The 14,299-nt window shown below is 54.4% G+C and overlaps 3 protein-coding genes across 3 annotated transcripts; all 3 read right to left on the bottom strand.

Annotated features, from left to right (window-relative positions):
* Positions 1-2,550: 2,550 nt before the first annotated feature.
* On the bottom strand, positions 2,551-3,138 carry LPMP_343030 (hypothetical protein; the record flags this gene model as incomplete). The annotated part of the gene is made up of 1 exon (XM_010704427.1): positions 2,551-3,138. The coding sequence occupies one exon, from the start codon at positions 3,136-3,138 to the stop codon at positions 2,551-2,553; it is 588 nt and encodes a 195-aa protein (XP_010702729.1).
* A 2,641-nt stretch (positions 3,139-5,779) lies between these two features.
* LPMP_343040 (hypothetical protein) lies at positions 5,780-8,476 on the bottom strand (the record flags this gene model as incomplete). The annotated part of the gene is made up of 1 exon (XM_010704428.1): positions 5,780-8,476. The coding sequence occupies one exon, from the start codon at positions 8,474-8,476 to the stop codon at positions 5,780-5,782; it is 2,697 nt and encodes an 898-aa protein (XP_010702730.1).
* A 1,792-nt stretch (positions 8,477-10,268) lies between these two features.
* LPMP_343050 (RNA-binding protein, putative) lies at positions 10,269-12,359 on the bottom strand (the record flags this gene model as incomplete). Its single annotated transcript, XM_010704429.1, has 1 exon — positions 10,269-12,359. One exon carries the CDS (start codon positions 12,357-12,359, stop codon positions 10,269-10,271), a length of 2,091 nt encoding a protein of 696 aa, XP_010702731.1.
* Positions 12,360-14,299: the final 1,940 nt, after the last annotated feature.

Consider the following 14,299-nt stretch of genomic DNA (forward strand, 5'->3'; position numbering starts at 1 on the left):
GCCTGAAGGAGAGTGAGATGAACAAAGTACACGAGAGAGAGAGAGAGAGAAATCTACACACATATGAGAAAGAGCAGCTGAAGCTTTCCCCAAAGCAACACTAATAAATATATGTGCTCCTAATGGTAATAAGACTGCAGATGATGATTATGATGTGCGGGGTTGAAGAAAGAAGGAAAACTATCGGGGGTGAGCAAAGTAAGTACGAGCGAGGCCGTCAAAAAGTGCCACTTGCCACAATGTACCTCGGAGAGGGGGCGGGGGGAGGGGGTAACGAATAAACACGTCAATACGAAGACACACGAAGACAAGGAGAACGATAAAATAATGAAGAGCGAGTGAAGCATGAAAAGTGTGTGAATGAGCCGAAATGACAGAGCAGCACTGGTTCCGTGTACAGCGAAACACACAAGAAGGCGGAAGAAAGAACAGAGCAGAAAAGGAGTAAGTACACACCGTCGATGAAGCGCACGCTGAATCAGCAACGGAAAAAAAAAGAGAAAAAGACGCTCAGTGAAAACGCGTTGAGGGAGAAGAAAAAAAAACGCTAAAGGAAATGACAGTGTACAACGTGCAGATGTAGTGGAGACGTGTGCCGGTATGTAATGAAAAGAATGAACTAAGCATCAAGCAAACGAAGGAAAAGAGGGTGAGGAAGAGAGACCTGTTTCGGTTTTTTTTTCGTGTGTGTGTGTGTGTGCGTGTGTGTGTGTGTGTACTGATAGTGAAGCCAACACTTCAGAAAGAAAAGAAAGAGAAAGATATAGGCACTCTTGTAAAGCACACCCAACGCATGTAACGCCGCAGGGTACAACGGGACCTTTGCAAAGAGGTCAGGCAACGACAGCCACGGCCGTAAGGAAAGAGCGCACACACTCAGCGAAAGAGAAGGCGGAGGCGCAAAAGGGGAAGAAAAAAAAATCTACAGAAAACAGCACGACCACTCCCAAGGCAGCTGCCCGCACCTGCGCGCGCGCGAGAGAGAGAGAGAGTACCGTCGAGCAGGGAAAGAGGAGCCTCCAGAGCAATGTGCGAGTGTTGAAGGGGGGCGTTTCTTCTTAGTGGGAAAGCTCGCGACTGGAGTTCAGTGCACAGACGGGATGCAGGTGAGCCTGTACAATCGCACGTACGCACACCTTCACGGAAGGAAAACTCTTCGTCGAGTCGAGCGAAAGATGAACAAGGCAGCCAAAATAACTCCGCCTCTGCTTGTCCTCCCTCTGGGATACACCTGTTATTGCCTGGTTGCCCTCTGTGGGCAAGGACTGTCTCACTGCCACAAGCGCGCGCTCGCTGTCAAGGTCGTTGTTCCTTGAGCGGTGTCTTGGTCGTTCGATTTTCTGTCGGTGCGCAATTTGCGTTGAGCTAGTTGCTTCTTTTAGTTGTTGGAGTGCGGTCGAGAGTTAGAGCGGTGCGAGCCTCGTGACTGAAAGATCACCAGCATAAGTCAGATGACGCACACTTCATTGAACAGGATGAGAGTTCAACGAACGGTGCCGTTCCGCGTCCCGTCACCATAGCCACGCACATGCGCACGGCAAGAAGAAAAAAAGTAGAAGGAGAGAAGAAGTTCAGGAAGGACTATGTTGAACAAGTGAGTCAAGGCGCATTCATGACGTCCGCATCGCACCTACAATGATTGTCTCGTGGCGCCCCCACACACATACTGCCGCATCACCGACTACGGCGCTGTGGTAGATTGCGAAACGTCGAGGCGGGAAAAACTGTAGACAACGCGCACTGACGTATGAGAGAGGAGACAGCTTTTTTTGGGGGGGGGGTTCGTGCTCGTGAACTAGAGCACCTAACCAAGGCGTGTGCTAGTGCTCGCTCTCGTTGCTCGTCGTGAAAGGGCGTGTGAGACACACAACGCGCCTACGCAAGATGCCAGCGCACAAATACCAACACGGCGTCATCACTATCGTACATGTGCAGCTGCTCAGCACCTGCGCACGCAAAGGCACACATATACCTGCAGCACAACCTCAGATGAAAAAGTACAAGTAAGGTGGGCCACAGTCACTGACTCCCTCACAATCATCACCGCCGTCATGGGAGACAAGAAAAGAGGGACCTACATAGAAGACTCCAAGGGATCCAGTTCTGGTTGAAGGTACCACGAAGGCGTACATGTAAGCAGCAGTAATGCACACTTTGACTCTCTTCCACGCTGATCACAAGCGGTCACTCAGCCATATTCCTGCTCTTTTTCTCTTTTCACGAGCTTTCCCATGCGGCTTCACGGGGAAAGTGTTGGGCGAACGAGAGCGCACACTCCCCACGGACTTTCTCCTCATTCTCCTCCTTGCCATCTCGCAGCTTTCTCCTCATTCTCTGCTGCCGTACGTCTTCATCTTCTATGGGGCAAAGAAGAAGGGCTCGGCAAGCAATGAGCTGGGCAGAGGAGAATGACAGCATAAGAGACAAACCAAAAACACAAAAAGCAGCGGTGGCAGGTGAAGCAGACACGTGAACAGTGACAGAGACAAGTGCAGAGTGGGGGGGGGGCGTACACGCGGTAGGAGAACTAGCATTGGTGTCCCCAAAAGTCTACTTGACAGCAGCATCCGTCTTGTCCCCAGCCGCCATCATTTGCTCGAGAAGCCATTCCTCCTCGTCAGAGCCCATTCCCTCGTCGTGGTGCATGAACAGGTCTTCGCCGTCATCGCCAGCGTCACCGTCACCGCTATCGTTCTCCTCGTGAAGATCACCATCGCCTGGCAGATGGCGTGTCTTCCCGCGACGCCGTTTCACCTCGGGATTGAGAGCGTCTGTCTCTACAAGGAACGTCTCAATGTGAGCGAGCTGCTCTGGCGTGAGCTCCTGCAGCATCTTCTGCGCAGCACACAAAGCACGCACACTCTTGTCCTTATGCTCGTCTTCGTGTAGCAAGTACTCGTCGCTCAGCTTATCGGAGTAGAGCTCCTGGATGTCGGGTGGCATCATATCCATCAGCATACCAACCTCGTGTCCCTGCATCTGCTGAAGGCAGTACATCCACATCTTTGAAAAGTGCTCCCGGCCAGTATCTTCCTTGTCCACACCAACCTCGTCATCACCCTCACTTGCCGCGCTGCTCGCCTTCAGCGGCGCCGGTTCTACGGGCGCGACAGCGGCTTGTAAGACCTGGGTGCACATGTAGGATGGCACAAACGGTGCCGCCTCTGCCGAGAAGCGATGCGTGGATGACGGGGGCGGCGGTGGGAAAGGACAAGTAGAGGTAGTTGGCATGGCGCCATTAGTCTCCACTGCTGCGGACAAAGTAGATGTGGACGATTGCATCTGTAGCCTATTCGAAGAGACAAGATTCAAAGTGGCACACCGCGTCTCTTCGGTGTTGGTTGATCTCTGCAGCTGTGGTGGAAGAGAGGGGATAGAAAGAGCGGTTGGTTGCTGCCTTCGTGCGCGATGCGTTTGTGCGTTTGGGCACGCTGTCCGCTGCAGCTGTTGAACACCGGACTTGATTTATCGAGAAGGCGTGCGTACGAACCGCACCACTGTGAGCTAGAACGAGGGAGAGTAGCGGTATGAGCGACACTGGGAAGGAGGAAGGTAAAGTCAATGTCTGTGTGACAGATCGACCGGTACCTCACCGGTGTCGACGAATCTTCGGCACACTCTCTGTTCTTCTCCGTCGATCGTTTGACGCGTGCGCATGCGCTCTCGAGTCTCTTATTTTTTTTTTCCAAGTGGCTTACTACCCTGCCCTTCTCTGTGTGGTGGCTTCCCAGGCTATGCACAGCACACCGCAGAAAAATAAAACGCGTGTTGTATTTTCGATTCGGGGAGTAGCCGGAGAGAGTACTTGCGCACAAGCAGCAAGTTGCAGGGCAACTGTGTAGGTAGGGATGCGTGATGAGGTAAGAATGGGAGAATGGGGAAATAAGGGAAGGGGGCCAGGAGGAGGGGATTCAAAAGAAGAGGAAACCGACTACAGAGGGAAGTGCCCTCGAAGAGCAGAAAAGAGGAGGATCGCAGAGCAGTGAAAGAAAGACAGTGGCCCAAGGGTGCACAATGGGGGGTGGGGGATGCCTGATACAAGCGCGAAAAAAAGAAAAAAGGCAAGTCAGAAGCGCAGTAGAAGTAGCCACCAAAACATACGTGGTCTGTCACGGAAGAGAAAGAGAAGCAATCCATTATGGCAGAGAGCCAACCCCTTTTCATGCTGGAGAATCATCTCTTGTTTCCTGTGCACCCCACAGCCCAACAAGAATGTGCTTTGATATCAGGTGTTATACTGTTGAGCTATCGTTTTATGTGTGCGTCAGTACTGAGATGTGTGTGTGTGTGTGTGCCTAGCTACACACACTGTCCACTGGTGTTTCGTGTTGTTTTTCTTCACATTTTGAGTGCCAAGTATTTGGGTTCTCCTCCTTCCCCTCCCACCCTTTTCACTCTTATCAGGGTATCGTTTGAAGGGGAGGGGTAGAGAGGTGTGAGCAGCCTGCACAGAGCTGATACACATAAGCAAGTGGAGCGAGTACTGTTTTCGGAGAGGGAGGCAGGGAAGAAATCCACCGCAATCGAGAGGGAGCGACAGAGGGTTTCTCCGGGTCGAACAGAAGAACAATCAGCACAACCGCCCCCCCCCCAAAAAAAGAAAGACATGCAAGCGCACAGACGAAGACAACAACACGCACACAAATACCAGGAAAGAAGATGAATTACGGTCGGAAAGAAGACTCACGACGAAGTACAGCAATAATGAAGACACTAAACGCTCGCGCTCGTTATTGTTTTTTTTTCCGTTTCTGGTTTGGAAAGGGGAGTCTGATATCCAAAGGCGGAAGACAAAGCATGCGAAAAGAAGACACCACCACGATACGCTAAATGTGGAGGGGCGGCGCATGAAAAAAAACAAGAAGACCACCCGAGCGGGGGGGGGTAGCTGCTGTGATGTGCGTTTTTTTTTGTGTGTGTGCACGCGCTCTGAGACGTGCGATGAGTAATAAGACTGCCATTTCAGTTGTGAAGCGGACGAGCGCGAGGGCAAAAGGGAAGCAAAGAAAACAAGACATGCATAAAAACGCAGTACAGACACCGCAGAAGTAAAGCAGGAGTGACCACAACGACACTTTCATCCGCCAAATCGATACCACAGCAAAAATACGCGAAGAAAATAAGCACCACTCGTACTGTCAGAACGTGTTAGACAATTCACGTGAATTCTTCTGCTCTCTTTTTCCGTGTTCACCATCCGCGTCGCTGCACATACACAGAGAGAGAGAAAGATACGCCTCCACGTGGGCATACAGACGCACATAGAGAGACCTGTGCAACACCAACGAAATGGAAGGAAAACGCAAGCAGAAAAAAGGGGGGCAGGAAGGAAAACAGAAAATGGTGTAAATACAAGGAGAGAGCAGAGATACAGTACAACAAGGGCACAACGCAGTTTAACTCAACCGCACAGTGGCACAGATGCAGAGCAGCACAATCTTTTCGATCACCTAAGCAGACACACACATACAAGACCCCCTTTGCCGGGCCTCCTACACCACCCTAAATGCCCTTCAAACACTCGTCCGTTTCGTTCCTATTCTCTCTTCTTCGTTCGCCGATGAGCGTCACAGCTATCCAAGGACGCGCAGAAGCTAGTTACCCTGTGGTAGATGTGGCAAGTATAAGTGCCATTGTGGGGTATGAGGGGTTTGTGAGCGCAAGTAAGCAAGAGAAAAAAAAAGCCTTTTTCACAGAGGTGGTGCGGTGCCGGAATTTTCAGAACAGGCCAGCAAAGCCCCACTCGAGGGCGTAATGCTAATGTGACTGTGGCGCCGCGTCACACGCGGTCAATAACTCCGTCAAGCCTTCTCTCATCCCACAGCCCACGCACCACGCACACACACCCATACGTCAGTAGCAGCACAAGACCAACGGTCGACTCATAAATGTTGCAAATGACTGACATCACGCCAGGCGCAGGAGATCCGCAGAGAAAGGCAAAGACAAAACTCAGGACGCTGATAATCACCAGCTTGAGAACGGTTGCAACGACAAGACGGATCCCGCACAAGACGCTTAGCACGGCCCTTTTTAAAACGCCGTTCGGCGCCAATGCATCCCTGCCCACGCTATCGGAGCCTTCCGATGACTCCACTGAGTTTATGCTCTCGGCCGCACCGGCGCTAGAGCGGCCGAAACCACACAGCGGCTGCACCTTCGAAGAGTCGTCGCTGGCGCCGTCGGGCGAGTCAGCATCGCACATCACGACACATTGGCGCCGGGCAGTGGTGGCCCGGCCCCGTGCAGATGGCACGCTGAAGTGCAACTGCTCAACAGCGCTGCGAATGCGTCGCATGCGCCAGCCTGAAGGCTGGCAGGAACAGTACAACACTACCGCAAATCCCATCTCCCACGTAAGTGCAAAGGCCCCGAACCACAGCGTCGCCGTGTCGTGGCGTTGCACGAGCACATTGAAGAGAATTAAGAACACTGCCGCAGCTCGCAATGCGAAGGAAACAAATGAGTCATAAATCACGCTCTGCTGCCGGTCGATCCGTCGGTTCAACGCGTCCGCGGAGTCACCGGAAGCGCCGACAGCGACAGCGGTAGAAAAGGTGGGGTGCGGGAGGATCATCAGGGAGGCGCCTCCGCGTACAACGGTGCCGTCCTCCGCGCAGTCAGTTTCGAAGCTCTTATCGGCAGGTGCCGCGGCGTCGCTGCCGTACGACACCAGTACGCCAGCAGTTGCTACGGCACTCGTAGTTTCCAGGTGCGGCAATGGTCGTGACTCGTCAATCCGTGTCGTCGTCGCCGCGGACAAGAACGTGGCTGGCATCGAAGGTGGTCGTGCCCACAAACCGATGCTCGGCTCCTCGGAGAGTCCCCTGTAGTCGCTCAGGAGAGGAACAATAGGGACATGGTTCGACTCGTCCAGCATGATGCCCTTTTCTGTCTCCCTTTCCTCCGTGCTGTAACATAGGTTTGACACCGATTCGGCCCCCTTCAGCGGCCTCTCCCTTTCCCTCTGCTGAGGACTGCTGCTGCCGTTTCCAGCAGCCTCTGTGTCTTCTGCGCATTCACCTGAGCTGTGCCCATAATTACTGACTGAGTTGCTCGAAGACTGCGCGGGTGTTCCGGTGGGCAAGCGGATCCTTTCACAGCCTTCGCCGGCGTTTGGGTGCCTATAGGGCGACTGAGGGAATGCAGATGCGACAGCAGCATCAGTGGTGGCAGTAAGAGGATTATTATAGGGAGGATCCTGCAACGCATTGCTGGGCTGGTGGTGGTGTTGGTGCGTCGGCGGTGGGGATTGCTCTGGCACCTGCAGTGGCATTGGCGCGTGTGTCGCGAGAGGGAAAGAGCTGCCCCTGAGGTCCCTGTTGTTGGCGGCGCCCCTCGTCGTCCGACTGTGCGTGGTGGGGTTGTGCATGTTTACCACCTCAGCCGGCGAACTTGCTTCAGCGTTGCTTCGTGCAGTGAACTGTACCCCTCGATTCGCGTGCGAGTGGTCAGGAATGCCACCGACATGGCGTGGCTGCATGCGAGAGCCGGCAAGGTTTATCGGTACATCGGCACCGTCTTCTAGGCGATCGCCCCCATTGTCATTATCGTACCCAGCGCCGCTGCCGCTTTCCGCGACGAGACGTTGCTTCTCCAAGTTGAATAAGATGGGGTCCTGTGGCTCTGCATCGATGCCCTCTACGAGCCAGTTCACCCCCACCGATTTCTCCAGGTGGTACACGCGGTTACCGACACCGTGTCGCTGCATAATTACGTAAGACAAAAATTCCGCCTCGTAGACGACACGGGAGGGGTAAAAGTGCGACACAACAGCGCTAATCGCGTCGCCGTGAGTGATGAGAATGACGTCGCAAGGTTGGTCATCTACCATGTTGCTCAAGTTTCTCGTATTTCGGCTTACCAACGCTCCTGGCGGCAGGTTGCGCGGCGGAAGGCGGCCCTTGTTGAGCCTTGGGACCGACTCTAGGAGAGGACTCTGTGAACTCGGCAAGCCGTCTTTGCCACTGAGAGACGCATCTGTAGGGAAGCTAGTGGCCGTCAAATACCCGCCGTAGACGTCGCCATTCCTCAGAAAGTTGGCGACGAACCTCTTTGTCGCTTTTTCGATGGACTCTCCCCACGAAGGTAGCGCTCCCACAACATGCGACAAGGGCGGTACCTGTAGCTGCGGCGCACGTTGTGTCTTGATACGGCATGGACCAAACACCTCGGACAGGGTGTTGTCGATCACCATGGCGCGCGCCGCGCCAACGCCGTGGTGCTGCAGCGCCTCCGCCGTCTGCAGCGTGCGAAGAAACGGCGAAACAATAAGGACGGCACGGTAGGCCGCATCTGCGCCAAGGTGGCCCTTAAGACGAGCCGCGACGCTCTGTATGGCAGCCACACCAGCCGCTGTCAAAGGAGGGTTAGACTCTGCTGGGGTACCAGAGGCGCTGTCACGGCGCTCGCCGTGGCGCATCACCACAACGCGCTGCGAAGGGTACGGGGACACAACGCTCAAATTGGTTGGCATGGTTACTAGCGAAAGAGAGGGAGTCGGTGCATGCGCACCAGAAAGTTAATATGCAAGTTAAACAAATAATAAAATGCCCCCCTCACACATGCGCGCGGACATGCATGCACGTCAACCCTCACGCACCACCTTTGTGGTGTGGATCCTTTCTTTTCTTCGCTGCTTGCTTGGTTTTGCTTTTCCTTCTTAGCGTCAAGCGTGCGACGAAGGAATCAACAGACAAAAATGTACGTGTGCAATACGAGGAGCGAATACACTTGAAAAAGAGAGGGACAGAGCAGCAGAGAGGGAGGTAAGTAGGCTACCGACCGCCAATAAAACGAGTGAGCACCGCCACCGCTGCCGTCTTGCCCTCCCCCTCCCTTTTTGCTTTTAAGAGCAGACTATCTCTTTATGTGCCCGGCGGTCTGTGTACCTTCCTCTCTCTCTTCCTCGTGTTGGCCTGCGCAAACGAGAGAGGAGAAGTGGACCTCTGCTGGGTTTGAGAGCACCCCAGAACTGCCCCTGTGGCGTCACGTGAGCGCGGACGCACAAAGGAGAAAAGGCGTTAGCAAGGAAGCTACAATAGTAGACAGAAGGGGAGGATAGCGGAGAGATGGTCAAATAAGCAAATGGGCTGCGGCATGGAGAACAAAGGAAGTGGGAAGAGAGCACGCAAGCTGGCGCGTTTTTTTCTTTTTTGCGGCGTTCGTGCGCTAATGTGCGCTCGTGCTGCGATGCACCTCGAAGTTCGTTGCAACGCACAGAAGCGTCGGTAAAACTGGTGAAGCAGAGAAAGACCCCCACGACATGCGGTGGAGAGCTGCCGCAGTCGTGTCCCATCCACTCAGGCTCTTCCCTTGCCCTCAATGATCATCGGAATACACCCACTCATCCTCGGCACGAGTGCAAAACAGAATCGACCATCATTTGCCATGAGTGGATACTGAAGCGGCGCGTGAGATGCGATGCGGTCACCTGCATGACACACGTGAGGCTTTTTTTGCAGTTATCCTGATTGCTTCGCGCTAGAACTCCTCTGGGTGTGCTTACGTGTGTTTGGCGTTTCTTTCATTGTGATGACTTCGTCGATTTGCGTATTCTTTTTTTTTTCCTTAGGGGGGGGGGTCAGCGCAAGGCGGAACTGGCGCAGTACACCGAAACCCGCACGCAGACACCCCTGTGCGTCTGAAACTTGTGGCCGGCAGGCACCACGCCATTTGAAGCGGTGGCACTCCTCATCCGGGGAGTGCAGAAGGACAACAAAGCCGACATGGCCACCTCATACCACCACAGAATTCGAACGCGCAGCCGCCCCTTGCATACAAGCAAAAACACACAGACGAGCGTGCTTGACCTTGGGTGAGGTTTGGGCCTCTCTTTCTTTGCTTGCTGTCTCTTCGTGCAAAGGAGAGGAAGGGCATGAAGAAAGAGGAAACGTGATCACAACAGAGGCGAGCATGGGCAAAACCACGACACGCACACACACACTGAGGAACAAATGAGAGCTACAAAACAACACCAAAGCGAAAAAAGGGGGGGCAGAGATCACAGAGGAGGACCTCCAAAGTGGAGTGGGTTTGCTTGTGAGTCGTGTATCTCTGCATGTGCGTCTTCTCAGGCTACTGGCGTGGATGGAGGAAGAGAGGGAAGTAGAAGCGATGATGGTACGCTCTCTTCCAGTGGACGGGCTTTTGTAGGCTTTTCTTGCTTTCGAGGGACAAATAAAAAATGGGGACCCACACACACACACACGTACAGATATGCACAGATCAATGACAAGAATGACTCGAAACTAGCAAATCGTCGGCAGTCAATCGTCTGAGTACGGCGGCGGCAGTGGTGGAGGTGGCAGCATGTCATTCGTGTCACCCCCACCTAGAACGTATGGAGGTGGCAGTGTGTAGGCCGGCAAACTCGGCGAGGCACCGATGTGTGAAAGGTGCGAGGAACGCGGGGCGGGGCGGTACTCTGGAGCCGGGGTGAGTGCATCCACGTAGGACGGCGGCGGTGGTGGCAACCCCACACCATCACGGAGGCCCGACAGACCAGCGTAGTCACCGTACATAGCCTCGATTTTTGGCGGCGGTGTGGGGCGGTACTCGGGTGAGTTCGCACTGAGCTGAAAATGAGGGACAAACTCTTTAGCAGCGGCGTTCATGTGCGACCCACCCGGCGAGGACAAGACACCGATCCGATTGTCCGTTTCAGTTGTTGCCGCGGCAGCCGCAGCTCCACCACTCATCGCTTTCGGTGGTGAGGTCGGAGATGCGGAAGCTGCTGCGATGGCATGAGCTCTCGCGGCAATCGCCCCTGCCACGGCGGCGGCTCGGTCGACAGAGCCACTGAAGGGACTGACATTGACGACGGCATGAGCAGCAGATAGCGCCGGCCCTGTTGGCGCCCCATAGGCGGGCGTAAGGGTAGCGGCGATCGGCTGCGTCTTACTCGGCTCAGCTTTGTCGATGGGAATTGACGCAGCAACCACGTGGGCGGCAGCGACGGAGGCCGTTGCAGCAGAAGCGCCTCCACTACCGTTGCTGATGGGCTTGGCTTTCCCGTGGAGCGCAGTTGCGGTATTATCGCTAGTGGGAAGAGAAAGGCTAGAGGTCGGTGAAGCGTTCACGCAGGAGCCATGACTTGTCCTACTTGCGGCAGCGCCGCCACTCCCCATCTTTGAGAAGCTGTCACCTGCGCCATGGCCGTCGAGTTCCGGTTTGACTGGGTCGCCGCGGCGGCTAGCTGAGATGTAGGGCGGTGACACCTGCACTCGCAGCGTGCACCCACGGGTGTTCTTGCCGTCCACATCTAGCGCCTTCCGCGTCGCCTCGAGGTCGGCAAACGTGATGAAGGCGCGTCGACGGCGCGATGGTGCCTTGTCCTCCACAAACGCCGATGAGACAATGGGAAGCGGCTCGAAGAAGGACAACACCTCTGCAAGAGTCGCGCCGTCGTACAGGTTGTACACGACGACGGTGTTGAGAGTGTGCGGCAGGTGAGCCCAGTGCTTCTTCACCTCGCCCCAGTACTGATCGCGTAACTTTCGCAGTGCCGCGTCCTCGAGCGAGGGCACGGAAACAAGTGGAGAGACAGGACGGAGAATGAATGGCAGCAAATCGCCTTCGTCGTCCGAGTCCTCATCCTCGTACTTCTCCAGCAGGTCGCAGGCATCTTGGGAAGAGGGCATAATGATAACACCGCCGTCGTGCGGCCGTTGCTCATCGTAGTAGCGCAGGTCGAACTCCGGCCAACCACTGAAGTCCTGGAACTCACGTAGCGCCTCCGTCGGATCCCAGTCCTTGTGAAAGCTAATGCCGACAAGATGGCTGTGAGTGGCGAGACTCAGACCGTAATCGAGCAGCAGGTAAAACCCCAATCCGTGCACGTCGTCGAGCGAACTGTCGGACAAAAACTCGGAATAGTCAATGAAGCTCGCCTCGAACTCGTTACTCACGCCGGCAGCGGCAGCGCTGTCAACAACCGCGTCGTACGCCGCAAGCGTAGAGGGTAGAGCAGCAGAAGCGGCAGGACCCATCCACTTCTTCGCCTTCACAGCTGGCTCCACTTGCAGGCATTCCAGGATTTCCTTAACATGAAGAGCCCCGGGCAAATAATCGGCGTACCGCAGTAGCGGCATGACGGCGGTGCCTGTCAGGATAGACTCCGTCTCGCCATGCTCGCAGTCTAGTCCAAAACGCGTGGCACAGAGTGATAGCAGCTTGCGGAACGTCGCCGCGAAGACGGGAAAGTGGAGGCGGAAGGGGCGGCGAGAGCCCACCTCGTTCACGCACAGCACCACATCATACTCGATGCCGAGTAAGAACCGCAGCGATGACGGAACGCTCAAGGCTTTGAGCTCAAGGAAGTCAAGCCCATACTTATTGAAGTCGTGAATGGTATGCATTACTCTCCAACGAATTGGCGGCCTTTTTGCGCTTCCCTTGAAGTCGGCACTCACTCCTTCCTGGTGAAGTGCGCGGCAGCTGAAGACACCCGCTGTGTAACGACCGCGTGAGGCGCTAAAAAGGAGAGTTTCGCTTCTATGTTGGGTGCGCTCTACCGTGCACAAAATGAGCGGAGTACAGGAGCCAAAAAAAAAAATGGCTATTTCGAACGAAATAAAAACGTGGACTGAGGAGCGGCGCAGTAGCGATTCTTTGCCGGTACCGTCTCGCTACGGGCCTCACTCGTCAAGTACAGAGGTCAATCGGTCTATTACGTGGGGCAACGCGGGAACGAAAGAGCGCACACCAGCAGAAACGGCAAACCCGGAAAGATGTCGAATGAGGTGACAGCGATGGTGGTGCTACGCCACGCATCGATACGAGAGCAGGGGGATGAAATATGACGTTGCTTCGTTAATTTGTACCCTCTTTACTGTGCCCCCTGCACTGATCACCCTCGCTCTCACTACTGAGACTACGTGCACTGACCGTACTCTTTGCTTCACCAGAGCGCAACACACAAAAGCGCGTCTCCGGAACAACTCGAGAGAGGGGGAAAGCAGAAAGCGAAAAGGTAAGCGAAAAATCCACCTCGAAACACAAAGGCGAAGCCGCAAAGAGAAAATGCGCAAACGGGGAAAAGAAGAAAAACGAGACGCGAGGACGTGGGAAGCGAGTGGAGAAAGAGGAACGGCAAGGAGGAAAACGAAACCAAGAAAGAAACCAAACGAAGCAACAAGCAAGACTGAGGCTCACGGGGGGGGGAGGGGGAGGTATACCCCTTGAGAAGCGCGGCGTGCAAGAGCGAAAGGGAGAACAACTTGTCGAAACAAGAGAAACGCAATACGTGGGTACGTGTCTGTCTGCGTAGACAAAAATGAGCGAGAACAGTGTAGAGAGAAAGAAGAGAGACAGATATAGAGGGATGTGTGTGGGGGGGAGGGGGGAGGGGCGTTCGAGACAGAAGGTGTACAAAGCGATATGGGCGAGGCGTGCTTTAGGTGACCTTTCTCCTGTGTTGTTGTTGTTTTCCGTTGCGTACCTGCGTGTGCCTGTGCTGGTTGGAGGAGGTGTAAGTGGTGGCGTTATGATTACAGTATTCGACAGATTCTCTTGTTTTTCTTGTTGTTGTTGTTCGTTTGGATGTATTGTTAATTACGTAGTATTTCTTTGGGGGGAGGGGGGTATTTGCCTGTATGTGGGTGAATGTATAAATATGTGATGTGGCGGGTTCCTAAGTATGCACCACAATAGACACGCAGATATGTCATGAACAGTTGGCACCACCGCAGGAAGGCAATGGCAGATAGAGAGAGAAGATGAAGGTCAGGCAGAGAGGTGCGGTGAAGTGAAAGGTACAGGAGGAAAAAGGGTTTGTGCAGGGTAGCGTGTGCATGCATCGCCCCTGGTGCTATAGTGACGCATGAGGAGCGCGATGGCTCCATAACCACTCGTCACCGTCCATCTCCCATCGATGAGCGTCTTCGGAGGAAAGAGAGGAGACGCCGTTGCAAACAAAAGGAAAAAGATCGCTGCTGTACACAGTAGCACTCCTCAGCACTTCTCCCTATAGCACACAGCCCCCGGAAGCGAACAGCGCGTGGTACATACAAGCACACTGACGCATGTACAACCTGCCTGGCAATACAAACTCGCCTTGTGGTGCTCTTGGTTTCTGAGTTGAAGTCGCATCGCTGCGGTTGTGGCAACTTGTGCGTGATAGCGCGGGAAATCGGAGATGAGCTAACAAGCACAAAAAAAAGAGGGGAAAATTACACGAGAACGCGGAGAGAAAATACGAAATCCCGAACGACGACAGCTCGGACAGGCACACACACACACAAGCACGAGCAACTACACTCGCCTCCTCTGTACAATCAGCATCCCTTCGTGTGCGCCA

Source organism: Leishmania panamensis (assembly GCF_000755165.1).
Source record: "Leishmania panamensis strain MHOM/PA/94/PSC-1 chromosome 34 sequence".
NCBI classification, from domain to species: domain Eukaryota; phylum Euglenozoa; class Kinetoplastea; order Trypanosomatida; family Trypanosomatidae; genus Leishmania; species Leishmania panamensis.